Source organism: Syngnathoides biaculeatus, chromosome 8 (assembly GCF_019802595.1).
Source record: "Syngnathoides biaculeatus isolate LvHL_M chromosome 8, ASM1980259v1, whole genome shotgun sequence".
NCBI lineage: Eukaryota > Metazoa > Chordata > Actinopteri > Syngnathiformes > Syngnathidae > Syngnathoides > Syngnathoides biaculeatus.
Window position 1 is genome coordinate 22,643,954 of NC_084647.1, and position 25,158 is coordinate 22,669,111.

A 25,158-nucleotide genomic window follows, 5' to 3' on the forward strand; every position below is an offset into this window, starting at 1 on the left:
AAATAGATGAGATTTACATAAGATTTTATATACTGTAGTTAAAGGAAAATTTCGGTGTTTTGGAGTAACAATGTATCCAATGGGTCATGTAATATGTACTCTATCTTGAGAATGTGATGTTAAATCCTCTCTTTAATATCTATAACATAGAGTACATATTACGTGACATATTGGATACATTGTTATTCCAAACCACTGGAATTTTCCTTTAAACGTTTTAAATTTGTGAGATTTCCCCCCCGATATGTGGTGAATGGGGGGAAAAAAATTGCCAATGGCAAATGTATGCATTTTTATTCCAAATTTTATTGAGCCAAGCCGCAGTTTACATTAAATCTCACCACCAAACAAAAGTGTCCCAGAAAGCAGGTAAACGGGTTAATTATGTACCTTCTGCCATCTAGTGGGAGAACATTTACTGGCATCTCTGAGTTTGATATTATTTTACTCTGACTGTAACCATAAATAAAGTTCAATGTTAACCACAACAACAAGTCTATGACCACCAGCAAAAAGTAGTTTTTTTATATTTTCTATTTTAATATGAAACCTCCACCAGCTAAAGCACATTGTAATACATCCACAAGTGGTTAGTGATATACAAAGCCGCCGGTTCTTTTTCAGTGGGTTTTTTTGTAAAAGTTTAAGAAAACAAAATGCATTATAAGTTCATTAGAATAGCCTGTCGCCACGCAGACTGACTAATATGTTAACCAGTTAGCAGCCAGCCAACTCTACACTTTCATTTGCTGACAGCAGGCCGTGCTGTGGGACAAAGTCACAAATACTACTGACAAATGTGAGGATGGTGACACCAAGTGGACAAAAGTAATACATCGCCATCTCGCATGCTATTATAGGAAATAATGAATTCAATTATTTTATCTAATTACTTGATTAATCAATAGGCTCATGAAAAGGATCAGAATAATTTGATCAAGTTAAGTTTTTAAAATCCAGATATAATAATAGGAAGAAAATAATAAGGTAAACTCTTCTCTAGGCGGCACAGTGGTTTAGCTGTAAAGCATTGGCCTCAAAGTTCTGAGGACCCGGGTTCGATCCCAACCCCGCCTGTGTAGAGTTTTGTGCCTGCATAGGTTTTCTCCGGGCACTCCGGTTTCCTCCCACATCCCAAAAACATGCAATATTAATTGGACACTCTAAATTGTACCTCGGTGTGATTGGGACTGCGACTTGTCTGTCTCCATGTGCCCTGCGATTGACTGGCCACCAGTTCAGGGTGTACCCCGCCTCCTGCCCGTTGACAGTTGGGATAGGCTCCAGCACTCCCCCGACCCTTGTGAGGATAAGTAGCTAAGAAGATGGATGGATGGATGGATGGATGGATGTACTCTTCTCTACACCGAACCCATGTAAACACAACTTAAGAACAGAAAAGGCCTTATTTAAATTATTCCTGCTCGGTTGGAAGGATAGAAATGTCCAAACTCGGTAGCTCGGGTGAATAATTGAGATTTCAATTGGACTGATTAGTTGGCTGAATACTTCTGTGCATCCTCTATTCACACAGAACTGATACTTGCATGCCTCCATCTCATCGTAAATGTTTCCTGTGTCACCATTTCATCCTTCTTTTCTTGCCTGCGGGGGTGCGGATGCTGGGACTCGACTTGTGCTCTCTCCGATCTGAACCTCATGCATGCCGACAGTAGACTAGACGTAGCGTTAGACGTCATTTTTGCCTTGGTTGGACGTTAATTTTCATTTCGTATCTGATTTCAGTATTTGAGGAGGTGAGAATGGATAAACGAGGTAAGTCGTAGATGTCTTCTTGCTTGTGAGGATTAGGAGAAGCGACTATAAAGCAAAAATTCTGTGAACAAAGTAGATCAATGTGGACTGCCGATACACAGAGAGGAGTGGCGCCAGCCGCATCCTGGCAAACATGACCCATTACTCTGCTGGCTGAACAAATTGTGTCATAAACTGAGGATTGCTGTCATTAACATTCAGCGATTCATAATCATGTACAGTGGCAATGTGTCCATTTAGTGTTCAACTTCCTGTTTGTGGTCAGGAGGGCCGCACTAGTGCACGTGACTGTCAGGTGGCTGATGCTCGCCTCGGTCTTTTGTTGTGCAGACCAATCGGATGACGCCGATCAAACCAAGTTGGTGGTCGGCGTGGTGGTCGCCCTCCTCATCGCCGTCATGGTCTTTGGGCTGGCGTACGGAATCTACCAGAAGAAATCCAAGTGAGTCACCATTCGATGAACAGGTCACCTTTTAAGCAACACCCTTCAAACGTTTTTTGTCACACCCGATAATTTAAAAACTGCAAAAATGAAACACGACTGAATGTAAGGACAATATCAAAGTTACATTAAATCAAGAAAACGTAATAACATTTTTTTAGAAATCATAGTATAAAACAATGTAGTTTTAAGGGGAGAAAAAGTTCAAATTAAAAAAATAACTTCTGTCCATAATGTGCAAACAAAAATACACAACTCAGTATTCTAATGGGAATAATGGTGAAATGACATTGATAATCTGATATATAAATTGATAATCCATTTTTACAGTTAGATACTATATTACAAAACACTTTGACTCCCATTTATACGTTTTCCCTAAACGCACCTCATATTCATGCAGCTGCCATGCCTGCCTAGTTGCATTCTGAAGGGGGAAAAAGAAATGGGAAATGCAAGTGCTGTGCAGTATTTCCATTGTGTGTCCAAACGGGTCCCTCTGCTGGTCAGCTTTAATATTACAGTTGATTCACTGTATTCTACAGAACCTTCGATACATACACATACATCGTGATGGTCAAACAAAATATTGTGCAACCCCAGAGTGTGTGTGCGGCTTTAAAAGGCGGGGGCTGGCCTGGTGTGTGACGGAGTGTGTCAGCAAATGAGAGTGTCGAGTTGGTTGACAGGTGTGGTCCACGTATCAGCATGAAAGAATATTGATCCCGGCGAAGCTTCGATGCCGATATTTTGCTTTGATTTAAAAAAAATAATAATAATTTTTTTTGCAATCCAATTATTGCGTACCTACAAAAAAAAATATTGTAGTACCGTAATTTCTGGCCTACAAGCTGCGACTTTTTTCACACGCTTTCAACCCTGCGGTTTATGTGCTTATGCGGCTAATTTGTGCGTTTTTTTTCTCACGGCCGCAAAGCAGCACTTGAGCGGAAAAGGTAAGAATGAGTCCGGTGGAATACATGTGCCAAGGAAGTGACTTTTACCGGCTCTGTTAGCGCTGCTGTACTAGCGTGTTGCTGCTGTATTACTGACGTGTCTTAGTGATATCTACCGGTAAGTTTGATTTTAACCGGCCCTGTTAGCGTTAGCTTTAGCCCGGCGTTAGCGATAGTGTTAGCGCCACGCTAGCATTAAAGTCTTTCTGTGTAAAGTCTTTCTTTGTAAATATCTCGTTTGAATGTGTGTTTCAATGTAGGTTTTACTTGTGGCTTTTACACAGCTGCGGCGTATGTATGTACCAAATGGTATTTCCTTTACAAATGTACTGGTGAGGCTTATAACCAGGTGCGCTCTGTCGGCCGGGAATTATGGTCATAGTGAAAACTGTGCTGAACCCAACAGGCAAGGGAGCTGGAAGACTGGCGAGAAGGAGAACGGTTCCTCCGAGGAGGAGAGAAAGCTGGAGGAAAAGGTGGAGGAGAACAGCCAAAAAGCTGAAGTGTAGAGTGACGCCTAACCCACCAACCATCCTTTGGGAATGTGAAAGGTAGCGTCCACGACGCGCTTACGCGACATCACGACAACGTGAATTGCCGCTAACCCTGCAGTATTCTCCTTTGCAGTGAGAACATGGAACTTTGCACGTTTCTCCTCCTCACGTCATCTTTTGGGAAAAGAAGAAAAAAAAGTGTACATTACAGTGAAGACAGCTTGGATTTGATTTCAGGGAGAATTTGACAACAAATCCAAAAACAAAAAACAAACAAAAAAAAAGATAATTGGATACTGTATGTAATATACATGCACTACTTGATACATATACACAGTGTAGCTCTGTCTTCTGTTAGCAATCATTTTTGTTAGGATGGAACTTTTTTTGAGTAGTTGCTGCAAGTAAAATAACTTCTAGACCAGTTTTGCCTTTGCTGTTAAGATGTGTAGGAAGCGCATCGTGTCTTGCCATGTCATCCATTTTTTTTTTTTTCAATGTACATACATTTCTGTTCATTTGTGGCGTAGAGAACGGCAGAGAGGCCCAAAGGGTTTTTGCTAAAGTTGGTCTTGGCGATAACGTGTCGTTTCTGATTTTAATTTTTTTTTTTTCCAAATGTACTGGACGTTGTCGCCCTTCAACGAGCGGGTAGATTTACCCAGAGATGTTTGGTTTCACCTTGCTTGCGGTAAATATACCCGCACGTGTCTTCAGCGAGTGATTCATATTTGAGTTGACTTCATAGCTGGACCTCAAAATTGAGGGATTCCATTGTGAACTATAAGTTTTATTTTGTTGTTGTTGCTATTTATGTTGTACAAGATGAAAGATCATCGCGGTCCTTACAAGGCAACCCCCCTGCCCCCACCACCACCACCACTATCACCGTACCGCGTTGCTGATTAAAAAAAATATAAATAAAACACACTTGCGCACTCAAAATGAGTAGAGCTAGTAGAATTCTGAATTAAAACCATCCAATTGGAAGAATGACCAAAGAAAGTGAACATTGCCATGCAAGTATTGTAAATATCTGTTTTGTGTTTTGTACTTTTGTTTAAAATAAAGTGTACATTTGGAAAACATTAGTCCACAGTCGTTTTCTGTTCTCATGTTGGTGGAAGCTACTTAAAATAAAATTATTAGACCAGCTCCTAACTGAACACTTATGCCAAAATTGCCTTAAATTAACAGCAGTTTTTTTTTTTTTTGTTTTTTTTTTTACAGCGGTTAACTACGGAGCCCCGAAATGGGAATTTCTCATTATAATGAAAAACTTTTTCATTGTAATGAGTAAATTTCTCATTGTGATGAGTAACTAGTCCATTGCATGTGTGCATGTACAAAAGACTCATTATTCCTTGTCCAGGAAGCTACTGCTAGCAGGTACATAAGCTACGACCCACAGGTCATGAGTTACAATGAGTAACTTACTCATGAGTTACTCATTACAATGAGAAACCAAGGTTTTTTTTTCAATGTCCCTTCAGGAGCTCCGTAGTTAACACACTAGTATTTATAAGAGTATAAGTATTTTCACAAAAAGTGAAAAAAGATTCTGTAATGTAATTGATGGATGGATGGATGGACCGAATGAAGTGGCCAGCGCGGACCAGCTCTTCGCCCACGATGAACCTCTGCTACCATCTTGTGGTCAAATAACAAACTTAAGCAACCTCTTTGTGGCGTATGAAGTCAATAATGATAATAATAAACCGTGCAGAGTGAGGATATGATTGGGGTTGGCGGTGAGGGGGTCAAACCATACAATACCATGATAGAACCATATTAAGCAAACCATGTTTACTTTTGGCACTTTGAGGTTCAAGACTCATGACTGCAATAAAAGGTCACAAAAGTCTGTATGCTCATTCAACTATTTTGTTCATTCATACCAAATAATGATGATATTCTCATGACAATGAAATATGCAGATTTCCCCCCACCCCCTCCTCTAAAACGCGAGCCTATGAAAAGCTTTGAAATATTTTAAAGGAATGAAGCGAAAAAGTGATGACGTTCTACATGACCGTGTTGGGTTTTTGTTTTTTTTTTGTAACTTGTTTTGCAAACTAACATTTTATTAGATGAATATCTTCATATTTAATGATATTTGGTTGCAGCAAGGATATTCCTCACATTAGCAAATAACTTGCATTTTACGCTTAAATAGTTGACGCCTCCGTTACTTTTGGTCCGTGTACCCCCTCCACTCGACCACAGATAGCTGGGAGAGGCACACCATGAAGATAAACGATACAGAAAATTGAAGGAGCGGTGGATGGAATAAACAGAAAAGGGGAAAGTGGCATGTTATCGTAACTTCAGCCATCGGTTTTTGAGTATGCTTCATTTTCCGAGGCTTCATGCGCACACGCACGCCCCCTGCTGGTCGAGTGCGCAATGACGGGCATCTGGAGCTGAACCCCATGAGTTACGTACATAAATTGCAATTTTTGTGCCTCCTTCGAATGACTATATATGACAAAATATTTGAGCAAGTAATTTCCTGACATAATAAATATAATAAAAAAAATCTGAATGTACTCTGTGTGGATATAATGTTCATCATTCACTCATAACGCAGGCTTTTTTTTTTTTTTTTTCATTTTTGGAAAATGGCATGGTCTTAAGCGGACAAAGGATTTTGAAAGTGCCCGCTCAGAAATAACACGTTATTGGTGGTTTCTCTTGTACTTCCACATTCATTCAAACGTAAAACGATAAAGAGTGATGGAATAAAAGCAAAAGGGTGGATCAAGTTCGCGTACGTTCTGGGAACAAGCTTTTATTTCATTATTCTTTTTTTTTTTTCATCCACAGGTCCATTAAACATCATGAACCGGGACATGTGATATCCCCCTGAAGGAAAGCTTATCTGCGGCGACGTTAAGACGGCGATTCAAAACAGCAGCGCTCTGTGAAGCAGCCATTAGACGCCATGATTGCGAAAGTGACAAGTCATCGCGCTTAAACAACCGCCTACATCTGTCAGCCAATCACATGACAGTTGCATCACCGCTCTCCTCGGCCTGCGTTTTACAACCGGGTCAGGTGTCAATGTTTAATGAGAAGAAGAATAAAAAAAAACACTAATAAATGTTTTTTTATTTGAGAAAAAATGGTTTGGAGGAGGTTCTGAAGAGTCGCAACATCGTCACCGCTGGGCCTCGAAAAAGTGTTATGGAGAAGCGACCACACGGGGACGTGTAGTAGCGGGACGCAGGGGAAAACCGAGATGTGGTGGAGAAGGTGGAAAATGTGACTGAACGGTGCCAGTTGTGGCCGTGAACGGAGCGCAGTGGACGCGAGGCTGCTAAGAAAGCAAAAGAGGTGCAAAGAGTCGCCATTTCCCAGGGGTGAGCTATGCGTAGGGAGCCAAAATGCTTTCAGGAAACGGGAAGGGAACAAAGTAACCCTCAGAACCCTCACATCAAAGAAACAGACAAATGTCATTGATGTGACACTGAGGAAAAAAGGACTCTCTGTTATTTAAGGTACATGGAATTTGCTGTTCCGCACAGATGACGAACCGAAATGAAAGGCTCCAACAAATTCCCAATTAAACTGGAAAATGCCTTGACGTGACGCGGTTGATTTGGGAAACGAGGACATTCTTAATGAAGATGCACAAATGGCCCTAGTCGTCCTACTCGAGTGGAATTCAAGAAATATAATTGTGAATGGACAGTAGTTCAAGAACTTTATTGCTAATTTGGGAGAGAAACAAAATGTACTTTTCTTTCAGGAGAAACCGTGAGGAAATTTTATTATAAAGGATATACGTAGTACTTCAGTCAGAAAGGACAAGGAATTTGCTCGAGGGGGGGAGGACTTGGAACGTTCAAACAAAAGTGATTGAGTTTCAAAAATTATTCAAGTTCATATGGAGCTGGAAGTAATTGGGATTCAGGATTGGGCCAACAAAGGTCCTATAGATGGAGGTAACTATCGTAATTCACATTAGAAATTAAACCAAGACATTCAACATTATGAGAGGATCATGGGGGGGGGGGTGCAATTATGTTGTGGAGATTTTCGTAACTTTTTTTGATGGGGGAGCAAAAGCACCGATGCAAATGCTTTGCTTGTTGAGGAATGTATGGAACACGGTATCGTAGCACCAAAAACACAGAAACCGCAATCCAAGTGACATTTGAAAACAAGGCACAAGAACACTGCTTTTCAGTCTGTTTTGGGCGTGCACCTATTTTTGGAATGGCACGAGGCCGTGCTGGAATACCAGAAATGTTCTTACAAGGACCTAATTGAGCTATGCAGATTTCATCGAGAAAATGTTTCAATAATTTTAAGTACTTTGATATTTCTTGTTTGAAATATGGAAACGTGATATAGGTCCGCTGATGTTTACAAACTGGAAGGAAAATTCGAAATGTAACACTTTGATTTCTGAGTGAAGTCGTGAAGAAGGAACCATTCATTTTCAGTTCTTTATAACAATTTCAAAATGGTAGAGGTAAATGTGCAGACTTTACTTGAAGTAAATTTAACACATAAGATGGAAAATATATTCATAAAAAAATTAAAAAGATACAGTAACTTGTCATTGGCTATCCATTGTTACAAATAATGTAAATATTCAGATGTTCATATATGAAAGCCATTTAAACAAGCATATAAAAAAATAAATCCATCATACCCCTCAAAAGGTTTTTGGGAGGGGTCAACAATTTTTTTGCACATGGCAACTTGTAAGTTATAGTACTTTTTTTGCAAGAATGAGTGCATTTTACTTTGTTTCATTTGTGATTTACGGTCCAAAAAAAAAAGTGCTTGTGTGTAAATGCGTGTGTACAAATTTTGACGATTAAAGTTCATGCTGATAGTTATAATGCTACCAGTTAGTTTGCCACTTATATATAATATGACACGCACATACACAAAATATACATTCATCGATTTTCTGAGCCGCTGATGCTCAAAAGGGTCATGGGAGTGCTGGAGCCGATCCCAGCTGTCAACCAGCCAATTGCAGGGCACATTGAGACAAACAGCCGCACTCACAATCACACCTAGAGGGGCAATTTAGAGCGGCCAATCAATGTTGTATGTTTTTGGGATGCGGGACAAAACCGGAGTACCCGAAAAAAACCCACACAGACACAGGGAGAAAATGCAACTCCACACAGGCAAGGACGGGCTCGAACCTGAGTCATCAGAACTGTAAAGCCACCCCTTTTAACAGCTCATTCACCGTGCCTATATATATATATATATATATATATATATATATATATATATATATATATATAAATTACTGGTGAACAAGACGTCCCAAGAAAATGGCAAAACTGCTTGTACAAGGTGACCACCGTAAAGCCAGCTGCTGACTTGCGTGTACACGCATGCGAAGAGAGAGTGGTGGGGGGAGCGGGTGCCAGCCCTGTCAGCTCTCCATACTGTACTGTACCTTTAAATTATGACAAATACAATGCGCCCTCTGCTGGGCCAGATTCAAACTGCCCCTTGCCCACTCTCTCACTGCACTGGACGCTGGAGTAATATTGAAATTGTGAAAGAGCTGAAAAACCTGCCTGACCTTCCCAGACAAAACTGCTGTCTTTCCTCCATGACACCGATCAGTCTGAAATACGAGTATCCCAATCTGTGGGCAGCTCAAGGAACTTACCCAGTACTCTTTCAGTGGCAGAGGGGAGCTTTTCCAAGTTGAAGTTTATTAAGACATACTTAAGGTCAACCATGACACAATAACGACTAGTGTATTTTGGAATTATGGTTTGTAGTTCTAGGTAATTAGATAAAATGTGTTTTTCTCGTATTGCATTTCATCTTATTGAATCTTGAAGGTATTTTAACCCCTAAGGTGGCGGTATTACTTTTTAAACATTTGTAATATTCACCCATCCAGCGAGTCACTGATGGTGTAGTGGTACACATGCCTGCATTTGGTGCGGTCAACTTGGGATCGATTCCCACTCAGTGATGGTGTTGATATCGCCCTGTGACTGACTGGCGACCTTTCGCCTGAAGCTAGCTGGGATAGGCCCCAGCTTTCCTGCAACCCTTGTGAGGATAAGTGGCTTGAATAATGACATGACACCCGTCCACCATTTCCCATCCCACTTATCCTCACGAGGGCGGCAGGCGTGCCGGAGGCTATCCCGGATACCTTTGGGCGAGGGAGTATACCCTGAACTGATTTCCAGCCAATCCCAGGGCACTTTTATGCAAGCAACCACTTGTACACACATTTACAGGCAATTTGCAGTCCTCAATCAGTCTGCCATACATGTTTTTGGGATATGGGGGGAAACCGGAGTACCCGGAGAAAATCCACACAGGATGCAAAATGAAAAGATTTATTTACTTATGGCAAAATAAATAGTAACTCCCACCCGCACACCAAAACGCTTGACCCTTGCTCCCATAACAATGGAAAAAATGTGTCTTTTACGAACAACATTTTGAAGCTCCACAGAATTTTTTTTTTTTTTTTTTCTTGGACTACAGACAAACATGGCACAATCTTCAAGGAAGAAGAGAATTCCCCGCTGTAGCTGTGTTATAATAATATAAAGGGAGGAAACAAGTAAGAATAAAAGAAAGCGTGGTGATATCTGAGACTTGGCAATGTGGTCACCAACATTCAATGAATGCACTTGTAGATTTTGCTGACAGAGACTCTCCACGCTTTGCTGTATAGCCACAGGTACAGGCCTGCCGCGACAATAACTACATCGACTTATCGTTTCATATATAAAATGGACACAATAGCTTTTCTGGACTAGATAAATTCTCATTGCTGTGGTGAGCAAACGTGGGGCTAACACAAGGAGCTAACGACAAGTAGGATGGTTGTATCCTTAGCTACTAGAAGGTTCATTGAATGGGTGTCGAGCTCACACAAGAGAAACACTTCGAGGTCAAGTGTCATGAAATGGATGATTTTTAGTATGTTATTAATGAAAAAACGGCAGCCGGTATGGACCCATCCGTTTTTTCACCACAAAACATGATTTGGACCTACATGGCTTTTTGTAACTCCCGCCATGAAAATCCTCTTGAGGGATTTGTATTCAACAAGAAGCAGGAAGTGACGTTGGACGCAGTAGCACACTCAAGCGGACTTGTTTGTTTCTATTAGTTTTACATAGCTCGTTGTTCCTTCGTGTTAGCCTCGTTGCATCGCTGGATATTGCTTGAACACTCGGGAGGATGGATTTACCCTTCATAAGTTTCCAAGAGACCCGGCTTGTCGTGAAAAATTGATTGCACGGGTGCAAAAGACAAGAGCTTCGTGGGTTCCAAATGACAAGTAGGTGATTACACAGCTACTAAAAAAAAGAATATCTTGTGCCAGACCACGTAATCTGCCTTTCATAACGTAACAACGTATGTATGGGGTGCGAAATGTGTCGATGTGCGCTTCGGACGGCTTCTGTGGCAGCGTAGGGTGCTGCGTCAGGCTCGCCGGCGTAGGCTTCCACGTCATGCCTCGCGGACGAGCACCGCTTCGGCCGGGCTTGCTCATACATAGAGTCTGGGTGTCTGTTGTTAGTTCGAAGTGATCCGCATATCATCTAAATATGGCTCGAAACAAAATGGTAATATTGCCCCAGACACTTCACTCGATTGTGAGATGTTCTCTTCTTCGAAAAGATCTTCCGTGTCAGAAGGGGCGTGTTCGTCTCCCACAGTAGGGGCCGCAGCGTGTTTTCAATGGCAAATGTCCGGGGTGACGTCACGGACAGGAGATACAGCCAATATGGCGACCACTTGGATGTCGAATGACACTTCCGCAACTTTGCGGAATGACGACGCGCTCTCCTCTCATATTTATTTTTTCGTATGGACATTGAAGTGAATAATGTTATATGTATTTTTCATTTCAATGTCTATTTTAGAATGTTTATAGGGATGATACTTGACCTTGATGAGAAAGTTGACTCTTTATAACGGTCACTAGCCTATGAGCGAACTAGCTAGCAAGCTAAGCAGCTAAAGAACTGGCGGCAACTTCATTTAAAATATCGTCTCCTCGCTTCAAATTGTTGTGTGTGTTTCACTCAATTAACATACACGGGGAAGTTAAGCACAACCTCAGTGGCACACGTTATTCAGCCAGTACTTGACTACAGAAAACATAACCTTTGATTGACAGGATAAGGACTCGTCTCAAGCACCAAATATTATGAGTTATCGTGATTGTTTTGGGGAGAAAATACTGCATTTCATCCTTTAAAAAAAAAAAAAAAAAACTTAACGTGACAGGCCTACACAGGTACATATGATATTATACATAGCCCAATGTACACGGTTGTTTCATTGTTAAACAAAATATGTCTAAAGTATACTGTTACACTGTACTGGTATGGCTTGGCAGCATCCGCCTGGATCTGCCTCATGCCAGGAAATGTTTATTTTGGTTTCAAAAGCTCATGTGATACGACATGGCATTTTTTTCTGGCCGCTACATCTGTGACATTGCAATGCCGTTCAAGTTCCTGTTGCATATTACTATATGAGATACAACAGAAAACATGGGAGTTACACTTTCAGGTTGTTTTACAAAGGGTGCCTTTATTACATATCAATACATTTGTAGACAAACGTGTTAGATTGATATGTACTATATATATAGTGCGTAGTTCTCTGACTTTATTTGTGACACAAAAATACAAATGTAATATGCCGTGTCTTATCCAAGTTGATAGCCATAAAGTTTTCTTAGCATTACAAAAATATTTTTCAAGGCGTTTATCGGTTTATTTTTTATAGGCTATCAATATCATTAATGTAATGTAAATAATCAGTGGAATATCATACATTTTAGCTTGTGTGTGCCCTCCTCTCTGCCCACTTACATTTTCGTCGTCATTTTGGTGCATCCGGGCACTTTATTTCTTTTTTTTTTTGATTGACAGTTGCCATGGCAACAAGCGAGCGCATCGCCATTTTGTCAGGAGGGTTTTTTTTCCCTCCCCCTTCCAGCTTCAGTCTTTTTTTTTTTCAAATGTTTCTCCCTTCCCGCCGGAATAATGCTGTCAGTGGATGTACATTTGACGTTTTCGGATAATGAGACGCGTCTAATGGACCGGGAGAAGAAGCTCAAGAGGCCGACATTTTAACGTGCCCGAAAGAATTAGGCGGCGCCGCCACGAAAGTCGGCTTGTCCGCGGCGTCTGTGCTCCAGCGGGCCGGTTCACTGCGCAGGTTTGGACCGCGCGCCATTTTGTGAAAATTGACACAAAATTCCAAAGCCGAATTAGCGTTGGACGCGGCGTCTGTTTAGGGTTCAAAAACACGCCGAAGCCACCTTCGCCGTCGCGCCGCTCCAGGAGGTCGACGCGAATTTGACAAAAGACTGCGTAAAAATCGCTTTGACGTAGCCTTTATTTAGCGGCGGGGGCTAACGATTGTTAGCTCGAGGCTAGCCCGGGAAGCTAGGTGGCTAACGTTCATTTTGTCAACTAACAGCTCTAGTTAGCACTAGCCACATTCGCTAAGCTTAGCTACTAACTTAGGTGAGCTAGTCAACGTTAGCATGTTGCTAGTCATCAGCTGATGGTAACGTCGATCTCCGTCGACAAATGGAGAGTTTACTCGAGTTGGCTGGCAAATAATTGTCGTGTTTGCCGGTCGGAAGACAGACGCCGGATCGGATTGAACGTGATCATTCCTCGCTAACCGTGCAAAGGGAGGGGAGAATCTCAAGCTGGATAAGTTTCCTCATCATACAGGTTATTGGACTTTAAATGAAGATCGTGCCATCAGAGGTAAGCGGTTATTACATTTATATTTTTCCCCCTTTTTAAACGGGGTGCAGCTTTCTCCTTCTAGATCGCGTATGTGTGTATAAAGCCAAATCGATTGTGGAGTTGGCGGACGGTAGCCCTACCACTATATATGGCGGGTTAAGCTAACCTATTTGTGGGGCTGAAAGTCGAAGTGGAGGGTGGCAAATGAGGACTATTTTCCATTTCGATGCCGTTCTTAAAAAAATGGAGGGGAGGGGGGCTGTGTGTGGAGAGTCATGCTGGTACCGCTAACATTAACCCTGCGGTATTCCACTATCATTGTATGACTAAAACCGTAAAAATGCCACATCACTATTTGAATCTTAACTTACATTATTTACATGTGTGTGGGGGGGGGGGGGATCTCGCCTAGCCCAATGTTGCTAATGCCCGTGAGCTAATTCATCGAAGCCCTTGGCTAATGGTTAACGTTGACTTGTTGACGAACCAGCTGAGTGGGCCCCAACAACCCGCTGGCTCAATTGAGCAAAGCGTCACTAGCCAAAGCGTTCCCTTCACCACAGCTGGATGGATAGACGGGTCGGATCTACAGATGTGCGCTCGCTCTTTTTTGGTCTCAGCAAAGGAGAAGTTCATCTCGAAATGCGTTCACGGGGGACCGGAATAGCACTGAATATGCGTTCTAATCATTTCCAGCCATGGTGAGATCTGTTCCATCGTCTGTAAGTACACCGCTACCCACAGCTTCCATGGCCGCGGTCGTTATTACATGGATAGATGGATATTTTTTGTCCGATTTAAGGTTTTGTAATGCAATCTGATGGGTTTAATATTGATTAAACGCGATAGGCCACTAATATTGCAAGCTAGCCTCTATATTTTGTGCAGATTCAAGGCCTCTCTTGGTTGCTGAGCCAGAGAAGGAACTGTTCAGATGCAGGCAGTCCTGAACCATATAATTACAATATTTAAAAAAAAATGTCATCTGCTGGCGAGTGTGTGCTGTTATTGACAGGAAGGGTGGTGTTAAAATCAATCTGATTGTGGAATAACGTCTCACCTTACCTGATCTGTTGACAAAAGGGACAACAAAATCTTAACTACTTTGCAGACTTCAGTAGATCATGCCTATTTCCAAAGGCAGACTTTTTAAAGTTTAAATTCAACTTCAAGGTATGGCAGGAAACCCTCCATACAACCCACAGTCCACTTTGCCATTCTTAAAAACAGTTTAAACCCACAAACGACAGTGACAATAATGTGCTTTTATTCCATATAGTTGGTTGTCTGCTGGACTCTCCTGCCGGGATGATATGACATTTTTGCCCAAGATGCATCCAGGTTAGAGGTGGCTGTTTATATTTCTCTATATCCTCTTCTATAGAATGGGAAGCGGTGAAACTTCAGTTCCCCATTGTCGCTGTGCTCTTCTCCAAATGTGCATCACGCAATGTGAGACAAAGATGCATTGCAGTTTAACTTTTGGTCCTTCAGGTGATAAAATGAGATGTTTGACAGCTGCAATATGAAGGAAAAACACGTCCAATTATTTGGTGTATATTTAAAAAAAAAAGTATATTTAAATTGACCCCAACAAAGACCTTCATGTGTGTATTTCTCAGTGCAGCAAAAGGCATCTTGTGTTACACTTTGTGTGTTCCTTTAAATACAGCCTTTTGCCTGTGCTCTCTCGTCTTGCCGTCCGTCGCCTTTTCTTGCTTGCTGTCAGCGCGGCCGTGTATTTTGTGGCGCTCCAGAGCTGGGTCAGCTTTCTTCCCCTCTCGCACGGACCGAGTGCAGCTTTTTGGGCTGTGCAGCTATTTTACCGTCAGCCTCTCCTGTCGAAAGCGTCATCTAAGTGTGCCAAAGTTCAATTTGATTTCTTGTTTATTTCTTGTTTTCTCATTGGAAAATGGGAGCCGGTCTGCCCTGGCAACAAAAGTAGGCTATTTGCATACTGCGTTGTGATTGGCCTGTGCGTTGATGGGCTTGCCAAATCACGCTGTATCTCTGTGGTGATAGGCTATGCTAATTAGGTGCTGTTGCTGGGATTCTGAATAGTGGTTACTGTGTTGCGCTGGTGAATTGTGTTGTGTGCTGAGAGATACTGATAGCTCAACATGCTATTTCATATTTTTTTTCATTCCTTCTGCCTTAAAATGAAGGATGATTCACTGTACAGTATACCGGGCTGTTCTTTTCACCCCTTTTTTACTCTGAAGCCTCTTCCTGTGCACCTTTTTCTTCACACATACTGTATTACTCATACAATCAATAGGGTTTGATTTACTCATTTATTTTTATGGTTTAAGTACAAAGTGTTAATCGTGTGGCATACATTCTATTTTGGTGCCGTTGTCCTCCTCCCATTTTGTGAGCACATTGGCACTTTATTTGTACTGAACTGCTTTCAATACACGTAAATAAAGGTTTGTATACATTTGTCCACAATTTTCCAATTGTACAATATGTTATGATTTTCTCTTGCCTTTTAGACAAGCAAATAGTTACTCTGTTTATGGAGGAAATATTGTTCTTTATAAGGTGTCAAAAGTAAATTACTACTGTGGGTTATAATGACACATTGTCATGATTGGTCTCTTTGTTTTGATCGTATAGCTTGCTGGCGCTGAGACTCAAGCAAAGGTGCTAATGTCTTGCAGGAGGAGAGACTTCAGCATGCAAACCTTCGTCTGTCCGGCTTGCGCCCTCTTTTTCTTTACACACTGCTGGTCTTCAGATGGCTGCTCCAATGCCCCATACGCACCAGCAGTACAGTGAGCGCCACCAGCCAAGCACTGACCAATCTGTTTCGGTTTTACCGTACAGCGACCAGACGACACAGCTCACTGCCAATCAGGTAGACAAGAGACATCCGATGCTCACCAAGTTGCATTAAGAAGCCGTTTGATTTCACCGGTGTTTGAATTGTTGACAAGAGGACAAATGTGTCATTCATGATTTGTTATGTAACACTTTTGACACTTCAGAGGCACATGCCCCAGTGCTTTCGTGACCCAACTTCAGCTCCCCTGAGGAAGCTCTCCATTGACCTTATCAAAACATACAAACACATCAATGAGGTCAGTGAGAACATTCTAACACAATGACATGAATATCAAATATCTGTAGTTGACTCACGTTTTTTTTCTAAACTTTTATTTCCATTTGTCGCTCCAGGTGTATTATGCAAAAAAGAAGCGGCGGCACCAACAGGGTCAGGGCGAAGACTCCAGTCACAAAAAAGAAAGGAAGGTCTTCAATGATGGCTATGACGATGATAACTATGACTACATCGTCAAGAATGGGGAGAAGTGGATGGACCGATATGAGATTGATTCCTTGATAGGAAAAGGATCGTTTGGACAGGTAGATACCGTTGTGGAATATGTTATTGTACAGTATTTAATGTTGTGTATGTGTTACCTAAGCATGGGTCATGAACTATTTTTAATATTTTAACTGTTGCCATGGAAGTCAAACTTAAGCCGACCATTGAATGTCATCCGCTTCACACACTTAGGTTGTGAAAGCATATGACCGAGCAGAGCAAGAATGGGTTGCAATTAAGATTATTAAGAACAAGAGAGCTTTCCTCAATCAAGCCCAGATTGAAGTGCGCCTCCTCGAGCTCATGAACAAACACGACACCGAGATGAAATACTACATTGGTAATCACTACGCTCTTCTATTTTGTCCATTCACACAATAAAAAGTGTTGTTTACCTTACTAACACGGACACAATTGGGTTCCTCCCACAGTTCACCTGAAGCGTCACTTCATGTTTCGGAACCACCTCTGCCTCGTGTTTGAGATGCTTTCATATAACCTGTACGACTTGCTCCGAAATACCAACTTCCGCGGTGTTTCACTCAACCTCACGCGGAAGTTCGCCCAGCAGCTATGCACGGCGCTGCTTTTCCTGGCCACGCCCGAGCTCAGCATCATCCACTGCGATCTGAAGCCCGAGAACATCCTCCTCTGCAACCCCAAGAGGAGTGCCATCAAAATAGTGGACTTTGGCAGCTCGTGCCAGCTGGGACAAAGGGTACATTCATGCTTTATATCATAGCTATGTGCTAATTTAGAGTGAGGTGTCCAAATAATTGAACAGTCCGAATTGTCTTCTTGCAGATATACCAGTATATCCAAAGTCGCTTCTATCGCTCCCCAGAGGTGCTTCTGGGAATGCCCTACGACCTGGCCATTGACATGTGGTCATTGGGTTGCATTTTGGTGGAGATGCATACAGGAGAGCCTCTCTTCAGTGGAGCCAATGAGGTATATGTATGCCAATTGTCAATGTATGTCTACAACTGCACACTGCGGATTTGTGACATTGATCGATGTGACAAAGTACCATTGGTGTCACCATCAGAATCATTCATTTACTCCCAAAAAATTAGCAGAATAATGAAACTAATCACCAGTTCAGGGTGTACCCTGCCTTCTGCCCGTTGGCAGCTTGGGTAGGCTCTAGCACGCCCGCGACCCTCGTGAAGATCAGCGGCTAAGAAAATGGATGGATAGATGGATGAAACTAATCATATTGGGTGGAGTGGTGGTGCAGCTGTAGAACATTGGCCTCACAGTTCTGAGGACCGCGGTTCAAATCCCGGTCCCCATGTGTGGAGTTTGCATGTTCTCCCCGTGCTTGAGTGGGTTTTCTCCCGGCACTCTGGTTTCCCCCAAAAACATGTATTAATTGGAGAGTCTAAATTGCCCCCAGGTGTGATTGTGAGTGCGACTGTTGTCTGTCTCCATGTGCCGTGGCAGCCAGTTCAAGGTGTACCCTGCCTCCTGGCTGATAACAGCTGGGATAGGCTCCACCACTCCCGCGGCCCTTTTGAGGATAAGCGCCTCAAAAAAATGGATGGATGGATGGATGAATGATAATCATATTAAACATTTTGCATGTGTCCTGGAAATTCCTGTCTATCCTGTCATTGTTTGATATTTCCCTTTTGTTTTCTTCGACATTACAGCCAGTATTTTGTTTTTCTTCGATGTAGGCTGAAACAGTGGCTACTTTCACAATTGCCATTACACTTCTAACAGAATTTTTTTATGGTTAGATGAATGTTCTCAAGCTTAAAATATCCAGTCTGTCAAAGATATCAATTGATTTAAAAAAAAAAAAAAAAAAAGTTTGACATATTTTTTTAAAAAGCACACATCACCTTAATCATGTTACAAAGTGAATGTCATTCTGCTTTTTAAGTGTTACTTTGCCAAAAATCAACACCTTGTCAGCAAGCTCACAGCTTGCTGTTTGCACATATGTTGGCTGCTTGTAATTAATAAAAAAAAAAATAATAAGTGTGGGAACTTCAGCCATATCCATTTCCAACTAAAGAGAATGTACTTATACAATGAACACGAGGTTCAATGACAAATCTCAACTTTTTGGAGTGAAATATTGAAGTCTCAAAGGCACCTTTTGGTGATGTTTTTTGTTTTTTTTACTCGCATACATTATATAAAACAAGGGTGGGGGAACCTCTGACCCGTGGTGAGAGCTTTTAATCAGGTATGCCATTAAAATGATTAAAACTCAAACATCAAAAAAACAGTATACACACATGCAAGTTATCCTAGCCTGTCGTGAGGTGTTTGAACCAAATTGTTGATATCTTTCTCAGGTGGACCAGATGAACAAAATAGTGGAGGTTCTTGGCATCCCACCCAATCACATAATGGACCTAGCCCCAAAAGCCAGGAAGTTCTTTGAGAAGCTTTCAGATGGTACATGGAGTGTTAAAAAGACCAAAGATGGCAAAAGGGTGAGGCCACTCTCTTGAATGAGCTTCTTAAGCTCGCAAAAAGAATAGAAGTAACTTTGTTGCTTTGCCTCACAGTATAAACCTCCAGCTTCACGGAAGCTCCACTCCATCTTGGGTGTGGAGACCGGGGGTCCGGGTGGCCGGCGGGCGGGCGAGTCTGGCCACGCTGTCGCCGACTACTTGAAGTTCAAGGATCTGATCCTGCGAATGCTGGACTATGACCCCAAGAGCCGCATCCAGCCCTACTATGCCCTGCAGCACAGCTTCTTCAAGAAGACGGCAGATGAGGGGACCAATACGAGCAGCAGTGTGTCAACCAGTCCCGCCTTGGAGCAGTCCCAGTCTTCAGGAACCACCTCCAGCACCTCCTCTAGTTCAGGTATGTGACTGTAGAGAATAAATGCTTTGAAATTGAAGAGCATGTGGTAAAAAGGCACCACATTAACTGTCATGATGACTTCTGTAGGAGGCTCTTCTGGAACAAGTACCAGTGGCAGAGCGAGATCAGACCCTACCCATCACCACTTACACAGTGGAGGGCATTTTGGCACCGCCATGCCAGCCATTGATGGAGACAGCCTCTGCCCACAGGTCATACACCAAATTCCTGTCTTTTGTATTTATTTATTTTTACAGTGGTACTCTGATTTTTTTTTTTTTTTTTTTTTACTTTGTGTAGTGAAGACAATTTTAGGAATCAAGTGAGTCAGGTTAAAAACAAACTCAGCAATTGAGCTACTGTAATGCCCTAAAAGGTGGACAAGGAGAACCACAGTCGCTGATGCACACTCGGCTAAATAGTGAATCGGGAACCAGGGAAAACAGTCAAACAAATACAACGTAAAAACACATGCAAAGAATGAATGCATCTCCTGAAGTTACTCCCCTGAAGTGTACACGTCCAATACATGAATGCTATAATACCTCCTCATTGAGAGCGCACATGGATACAAAATTGAGCATGAAACATAAGACAATTGAATATAACATTATATAAAGAGCAGTCAAACAGTGGGTAATTGGTTAAAGCGTCTGCCTCACAGTTCTGAGGACCAGGGTTCAAACGTGGGCCTGTGTGGGTTTTCTCCGGGCACTCTGGTTTCTTCCCACATCCCCAAAATATGCATTAAGTGGAGACTAAATTGCCCTATGCTGTGATTGTGAGTCCAAATGTTTGTTTCTATGTGCCCTGTAATTAGCTGGCAACCAGTTCAGGGTGTACCTTGCCTCAAGATATCTGGTATAAGCTCCGGCACTCCTGTGGCTCAGAAAATGAATGGATGGATAATTTAAAGATAATGAGTTTAAAACAAGTTTCAAATAAAACAAAATAAGAGTTTTAATAAATGAATAAATAAATGTCTCAAATCTCATGTTGGGTTGAACTCCGAAGAGTCGAATGCATTTTGAGGCAGGTTTTACAAATGGATAACAAAGGGGCTTGTCTAATGTGCACCAAGGACATCATTCCATAGTATGGGACCAGCGACAGGCAAATCCCTATCCCCTATGAGCTTCCGCTTGGACTTTGATGTCTAGAAGAAGCTGATCTGAGTCCATGTAATGATAGAACTGCTCACAGAGATAAGCCTGGGCGAGACCATTTTGATATTTGAAAACAAATAGCAGAACCTTAAAATGAACTCTAAAAGGCACAGCCTGTCAGTGGAGGGATGCTATAATGTGCGTGCTCCCTATTGGGTGTTCCAGTTAGAGGTGAGTAGCAACATTTTGAACAGACTGAAGATGTTTGAGGGAAGACTGGTCGCCTCCAAAATGAAGTTCATACATACAGTAATTTATCATCCATTCATTTTCTGAACCACTTATCCTCACGGACCCCGAGGGTCGTGAGAGTGCTGGAGCCTATCCCAGCTATCTTCGGGTAAGAGGTAAGGTGCACCCTGAACTGGTCGCCAGCCTTCACAAGGCACATAAACAACAAACAAGCATTCGCAATCACAATCACACCCATGGGCAATTTAGAGTCTCCATTTAATATATGTTTTCGGGATGTGGCCGGAGAAAGCAGGCACAGGGGAAACATGCAAACTCCACAGAGGCGGGGCCCGCATTTGAACCCTGGTCCTCAGAACTGTGAGGCAGGTGAGCTAACCAATAAGTCTACAGTACTGAACTCCATAAAAAGTGTTGATTTCTTTACATGCAATGGATGTGTTTTGGATGGAGGCTGGAACAGATTTTGACTTCCTTTTAATGGGGAAAATTGATACACAAGCTTGCTTTTGGACCAAATGAAATTCGAAACATTTTTCAAAAGAATATTAGGTGACGCCGTCAACCGTTGTTTTTTGTCAGCAGGCTCGACAGCCTTACCCACCTCCGCTGGTGTGGGGAGGCGGCGTCGTACCGGAGTCTGTCACCGGCGAGACCCACCCAGTCCAGGAGACCACCTTCCACGTCCCCCCCCAGCACCCGAAGGCCCTGCATCCCCACTCACACGCTCATCACCACCACGGGCCCATGATGGCCACACGGCCGCGCCCGCGTCACTACACCTCCCCGACGCACAGTTCGTCGACCCAGGACTCCATGGAGGTGGTCCACGGCCATCTGTCTATGACCTCCCTGTCTTCCTCTGCCTCCTCTTCCTCAACATCTTCCTCTTCCACTGGGAACCATGGCAACCAGGCCTACCAGCTCCGCCATTTGCCCGCCGGAGCGCTCGACTTTGGTCAGAACGGTGGGCTGAGCATGGGGCTAGGTGCCTTCTCGAACCCGCGGCAGGAGACCGGTATGGCGGCGCACCCTGCTTTCTCCATGGGCACGAACACAGGTCCTGGCCACTACCTAGCGGAGGGCCACCTGAGCATGAGGCAGGGCATGGACCGGGAGGAGTCTCCAATGACTGGAGTATGTGTGCAGCAGAGTTCCATGGCCAGCTCGTGACTGCGCTGACATTTTGGCTGTGTTCCTCCTACCCCCCCCACCCGTGCGTCATTTTTAAGGTGGTGTTTTTCTACTACAAGGTGTGTTGAGAATCAAAGCTGCTCATGTCAGAAGGGAGATATCACTGAACCGCTACTACAGAGGAAAAAAAAAAACAAAAAAAAAACCTTTGTTAAGAAGAAGTATATATGTAATTGTCATCCATTTTTTTTCTTTTGAAACCATTAGGCACAAATACTGCGGAATAACCATAGTCAGATTGAGACATCCATTTTACCATTTCACCACCTTATGGTATTATGTGGCAAAAGGAGCATTTCACAGCAAAGTTTAGGCCACAAAATGCTTGCCTGACATTACTGTTCCACTGGTTTGTCATTATTTTTGCCCCCCCCCTCTCTCACCCCCTCGAGCAAAATGTCACACAAAAAAAGCTGCTTGTAAATCCTGTAGCCTGACGAGGGAGGGAGAGTGTTTTTTTTTGCGGTGATATTTCTTGTCGGTGGCTCAGTGAGTGTTGTGTAACTTGACATGACAGCGGAGTTCCCTATAAGCGTGTGCTGGCCGGGCGAATACAAATGGATATAGACGCCGAGTGGGTCAGAGGAGAGGGAGGCTTCGGCCCCTCGTGCCAAGATGCCCCCCCACCCCACCCCCAAAATATCGTGGTGTGAGCTGCGACGACACGAGAGCAGCGGAAGGAATACAGTCGGTGGCTGGTTCTAGATAACCCTTTGGCCTTATGACTCATGGACTTGGACTGGGGATTGAGCTGGACATTTTCATTTTGAATTAAGATGGCTTTTCTCTATTTTTCTCTCTAGACAGCCCTTAATTCTTGAAAACATTTTAGAAGGAAAAAAAGCTAAATAAGTGGTAATTTGAGGCCTTTCTAGACAGATTTCTTCAGCAGGGCCCCACATAACAGGGTCTTATTGTACACAACAACCTCCTAAACATGACTTCCTTGAAAAGAAAAAAAAAAAAATCTTAGTCACCGGTTAAGGCTTTTTGCAGTGGAAAGAACTTATCCCAGAGTTGACCCTCCCCCCTTTTTTTAAAGCATTTTCTCCTTTTTTTTTTTTTTTTGCATGTAGTTCCACATCAGAACCACCTGCACAAGTCTCTCCATCCCAACAAACATGGAAACTGAAGAAAAAAAAAAGTTAAATGACTGCCTTTTTTTGTCCTCAAATTATGCTGTGAATTTTACAAGAATTTATTTTCCCTTTGGATATGTTTTTATACCAAAGCGGTTGTTTTATAGCATATTAGGTGTCTGTAACCAATAATGTAGCAGTTCACCACGCGTTGACGAGATCTTAACCGAAGCGTCGACATAAAGCAAAACTGGAGAGCGTTGTTCAGGTTATTATTGTGTACACTCTTGGCTACATTCGTTTACCACCTTTTACCAAAACCTGTTTCCATATTAATTGGTAGATTCTTTTGGGAGTCATTTAAAGATAAGATTTAAAACAAAAAAAATGTCGCTATGTTTAGAAAATTTGGTAGTTACTCTGCAGGCTCCGGAGTAGCAAGATAGAAGCTGATGGTGGTTTAAAAGAAAAAAAAAAGCTACAAAAAAAAGGAGACTAATGCGTTCGATATTTGTGTTGGCATCTTTTTTTCTTTTCTTTTGCTCCATCCTACATACTATTTCAAAGGGTTTTTGCTGCCTTTCGTACATTTGGTCAACTTGGCTTGGATAATTTGTGTTGAATGGTATATGATGTTGTAGTTGGCGAAGGGCGCACCCCCCCGCCCCCCTTGATTGTTGTCTTGTTCAAAGGGAAGCCCGCCAATGCGTTTTCTGCCTAGACAGGCGCATGTCCTAAAAAAATTACTTTATTTTATTTTTTTATTTTTTTTTTTTTTTTACATCAGGGATTTTGAAGTGCTTTTTCCTCCTTCTGTTTGCTCATTTTGACCAGCTTTGAAATTAGAGAGGAGACAACCTGCCCGCGGCCACCTGTCAAGATGGACGACAGGCCGTACACAAACACGCACGCGTCTATCATACTGTTGTCATTTTGGAAGGAACGATCCATTCGCCGAATCACGCTCCCATTAAACACCAATGTAAAGCTACCTATATCGCGAACGGGGGGTTTTTATCTGGATGTCAAGGTTAATTGCAAATTTGCAATCATTTTTGTTCACACCCTCGCCGAATTTGAGATCTTTAGACGCGTCGGCCGGCCGTTTTGATCGCCGGCGCTCATACTGGTACTAAACATTCCAAAAATAAAGTGGAAAAAGACAAAAAAATTGACTGCAGTGACTCGTAAGTGTGCGCCTATATTTCTGATCATGCTGATTGACCTCTTATTTAGAGCAGTTGTCATGAAATGCAGCCCCTTTTTAATAGTTGAAATAGAATTTATGTATATATTTATATTTTTTTAATAAAGGAAGTATAGAACTCACTACCTTGCTCCTGCTGGTATGTTGATTATGTTTGTCAAATTGGATGACCATTCATTGGGGCAGGAACTCCTGTTTTTTTCTTAGTGGCAAAAACTTGACTGCATCAGGACAACACTATGAGGTAGGGTTTGAATCAAACAGGGAACGCTAGATCTTCAAACCTTAATAATTTTCACAGGGTATATTGTAAGTGCATGTACATCACAAACCTTACTTTTTTTGGTTCTATGAGAAGCACATGGTTGGTGAATTTAAAAAAAAAAAAAAAAAAAACGATATAAGGTTCCATCTTTCATACGCCTGTTGTGTTTGTTGGTTCGACACAAACACTTTCTTGACATATCTGAACACCTAGCAGAAGTGGAGATCCTCTTAATTTAATTTAGATTGATCCTTTTTTTTTTCCCCATTTTATACCACATTTTTTTCACTTTTTTTTTGTACATGCAACATGCACTATAGAATTGAACAGCATGGGGGAAAAAGGATAAGTCCATGTATCCACAGATTGTAAGATCTAGTCAAGACTTTGCTGTGTTTATGACAATGCCCTTTGTATTATATTAAGACAGTCTTATGTATGATATATAAAAAGAAGTTAATTGAAATCCTCTGTGTGTGTT

The 25,158-nt window shown here is 42.3% G+C and overlaps 2 protein-coding genes across 9 annotated transcripts in view; both read left to right on the forward strand.

Moving 5' to 3' along the window:
* LOC133504850 (CD166 antigen homolog A-like) overlaps nucleotides 1–3,982 on the forward strand; it is a 74,524-nt gene extending 70,542 nt beyond the window's left edge. For all 3 annotated transcript variants that reach the window (XM_061827520.1, XM_061827521.1, XM_061827522.1), the window contains 4 exons: nucleotides 1,747–1,776; nucleotides 2,107–2,218; nucleotides 3,581–3,725; nucleotides 3,802–3,982. In XM_061827520.1, the coding sequence (XP_061683504.1) occupies nucleotides 1,747–1,776; nucleotides 2,107–2,218; nucleotides 3,581–3,683 (245 nt within the window). In that variant the 3' untranslated portion in view covers nucleotides 3,684–3,725; nucleotides 3,802–3,982. The remainder of the gene's footprint in view (nucleotides 1–1,746; nucleotides 1,777–2,106; nucleotides 2,219–3,580; nucleotides 3,726–3,801) is intronic.
* A 2,716-nt stretch (nucleotides 3,983–6,698) lies between these two features.
* Nucleotides 6,699–24,376, forward strand: dyrk1ab (dual-specificity tyrosine-(Y)-phosphorylation regulated kinase 1A, b). Of its 6 annotated transcripts, none has more exons than XM_061827031.1 (13): nucleotides 12,598–12,866; nucleotides 13,300–13,429; nucleotides 14,691–14,752; nucleotides 16,075–16,271; nucleotides 16,402–16,494; nucleotides 16,592–16,780; nucleotides 16,935–17,082; nucleotides 17,174–17,460; nucleotides 17,547–17,693; nucleotides 19,055–19,195; nucleotides 19,271–19,574; nucleotides 19,662–19,786; nucleotides 21,518–24,376. In XM_061827031.1, the coding sequence occupies exons 3-13, from the start codon at nucleotides 14,725–14,727 to the stop codon at nucleotides 22,103–22,105; spliced, it is 2,247 nt and encodes a 748-aa protein (XP_061683015.1). In that variant the 5' UTR covers nucleotides 12,598–12,866; nucleotides 13,300–13,429; nucleotides 14,691–14,724; the 3' UTR covers nucleotides 22,106–24,376. The 6 variants fall into 6 exon arrangements, with proteins under 6 accessions (XP_061683019.1, XP_061683015.1, XP_061683016.1 ...); XM_061827032.1 differs by having other exon boundaries at nucleotides 13,304–13,429; XM_061827030.1 differs by having other exon boundaries at nucleotides 12,598–13,429.
* Nucleotides 24,377–25,158: the final 782 nt, after the last annotated feature.

What these genes read in the sequence shown, in the direction of transcription:
- dyrk1ab (XM_061827030.1), top strand. Translation starts at nt 14,725, where the DNA reads ATGACATTTTTGCCCAAGATGCATCCAG. An exon ending in CATACAAACACATCAATGAG is followed by an intron (nt 16,495 to 16,591) that starts GTCAGTGAGAAC and finishes TTGTCGCTCCAG; the next exon opens with GTGTATTATGCAAAAAAGAA. An exon ending in CAGCACCTCCTCTAGTTCAG is followed by an intron (nt 19,575 to 19,661) that starts GTATGTGACTGT and finishes TGACTTCTGTAG; the next exon opens with GAGGCTCTTCTGGAACAAGT.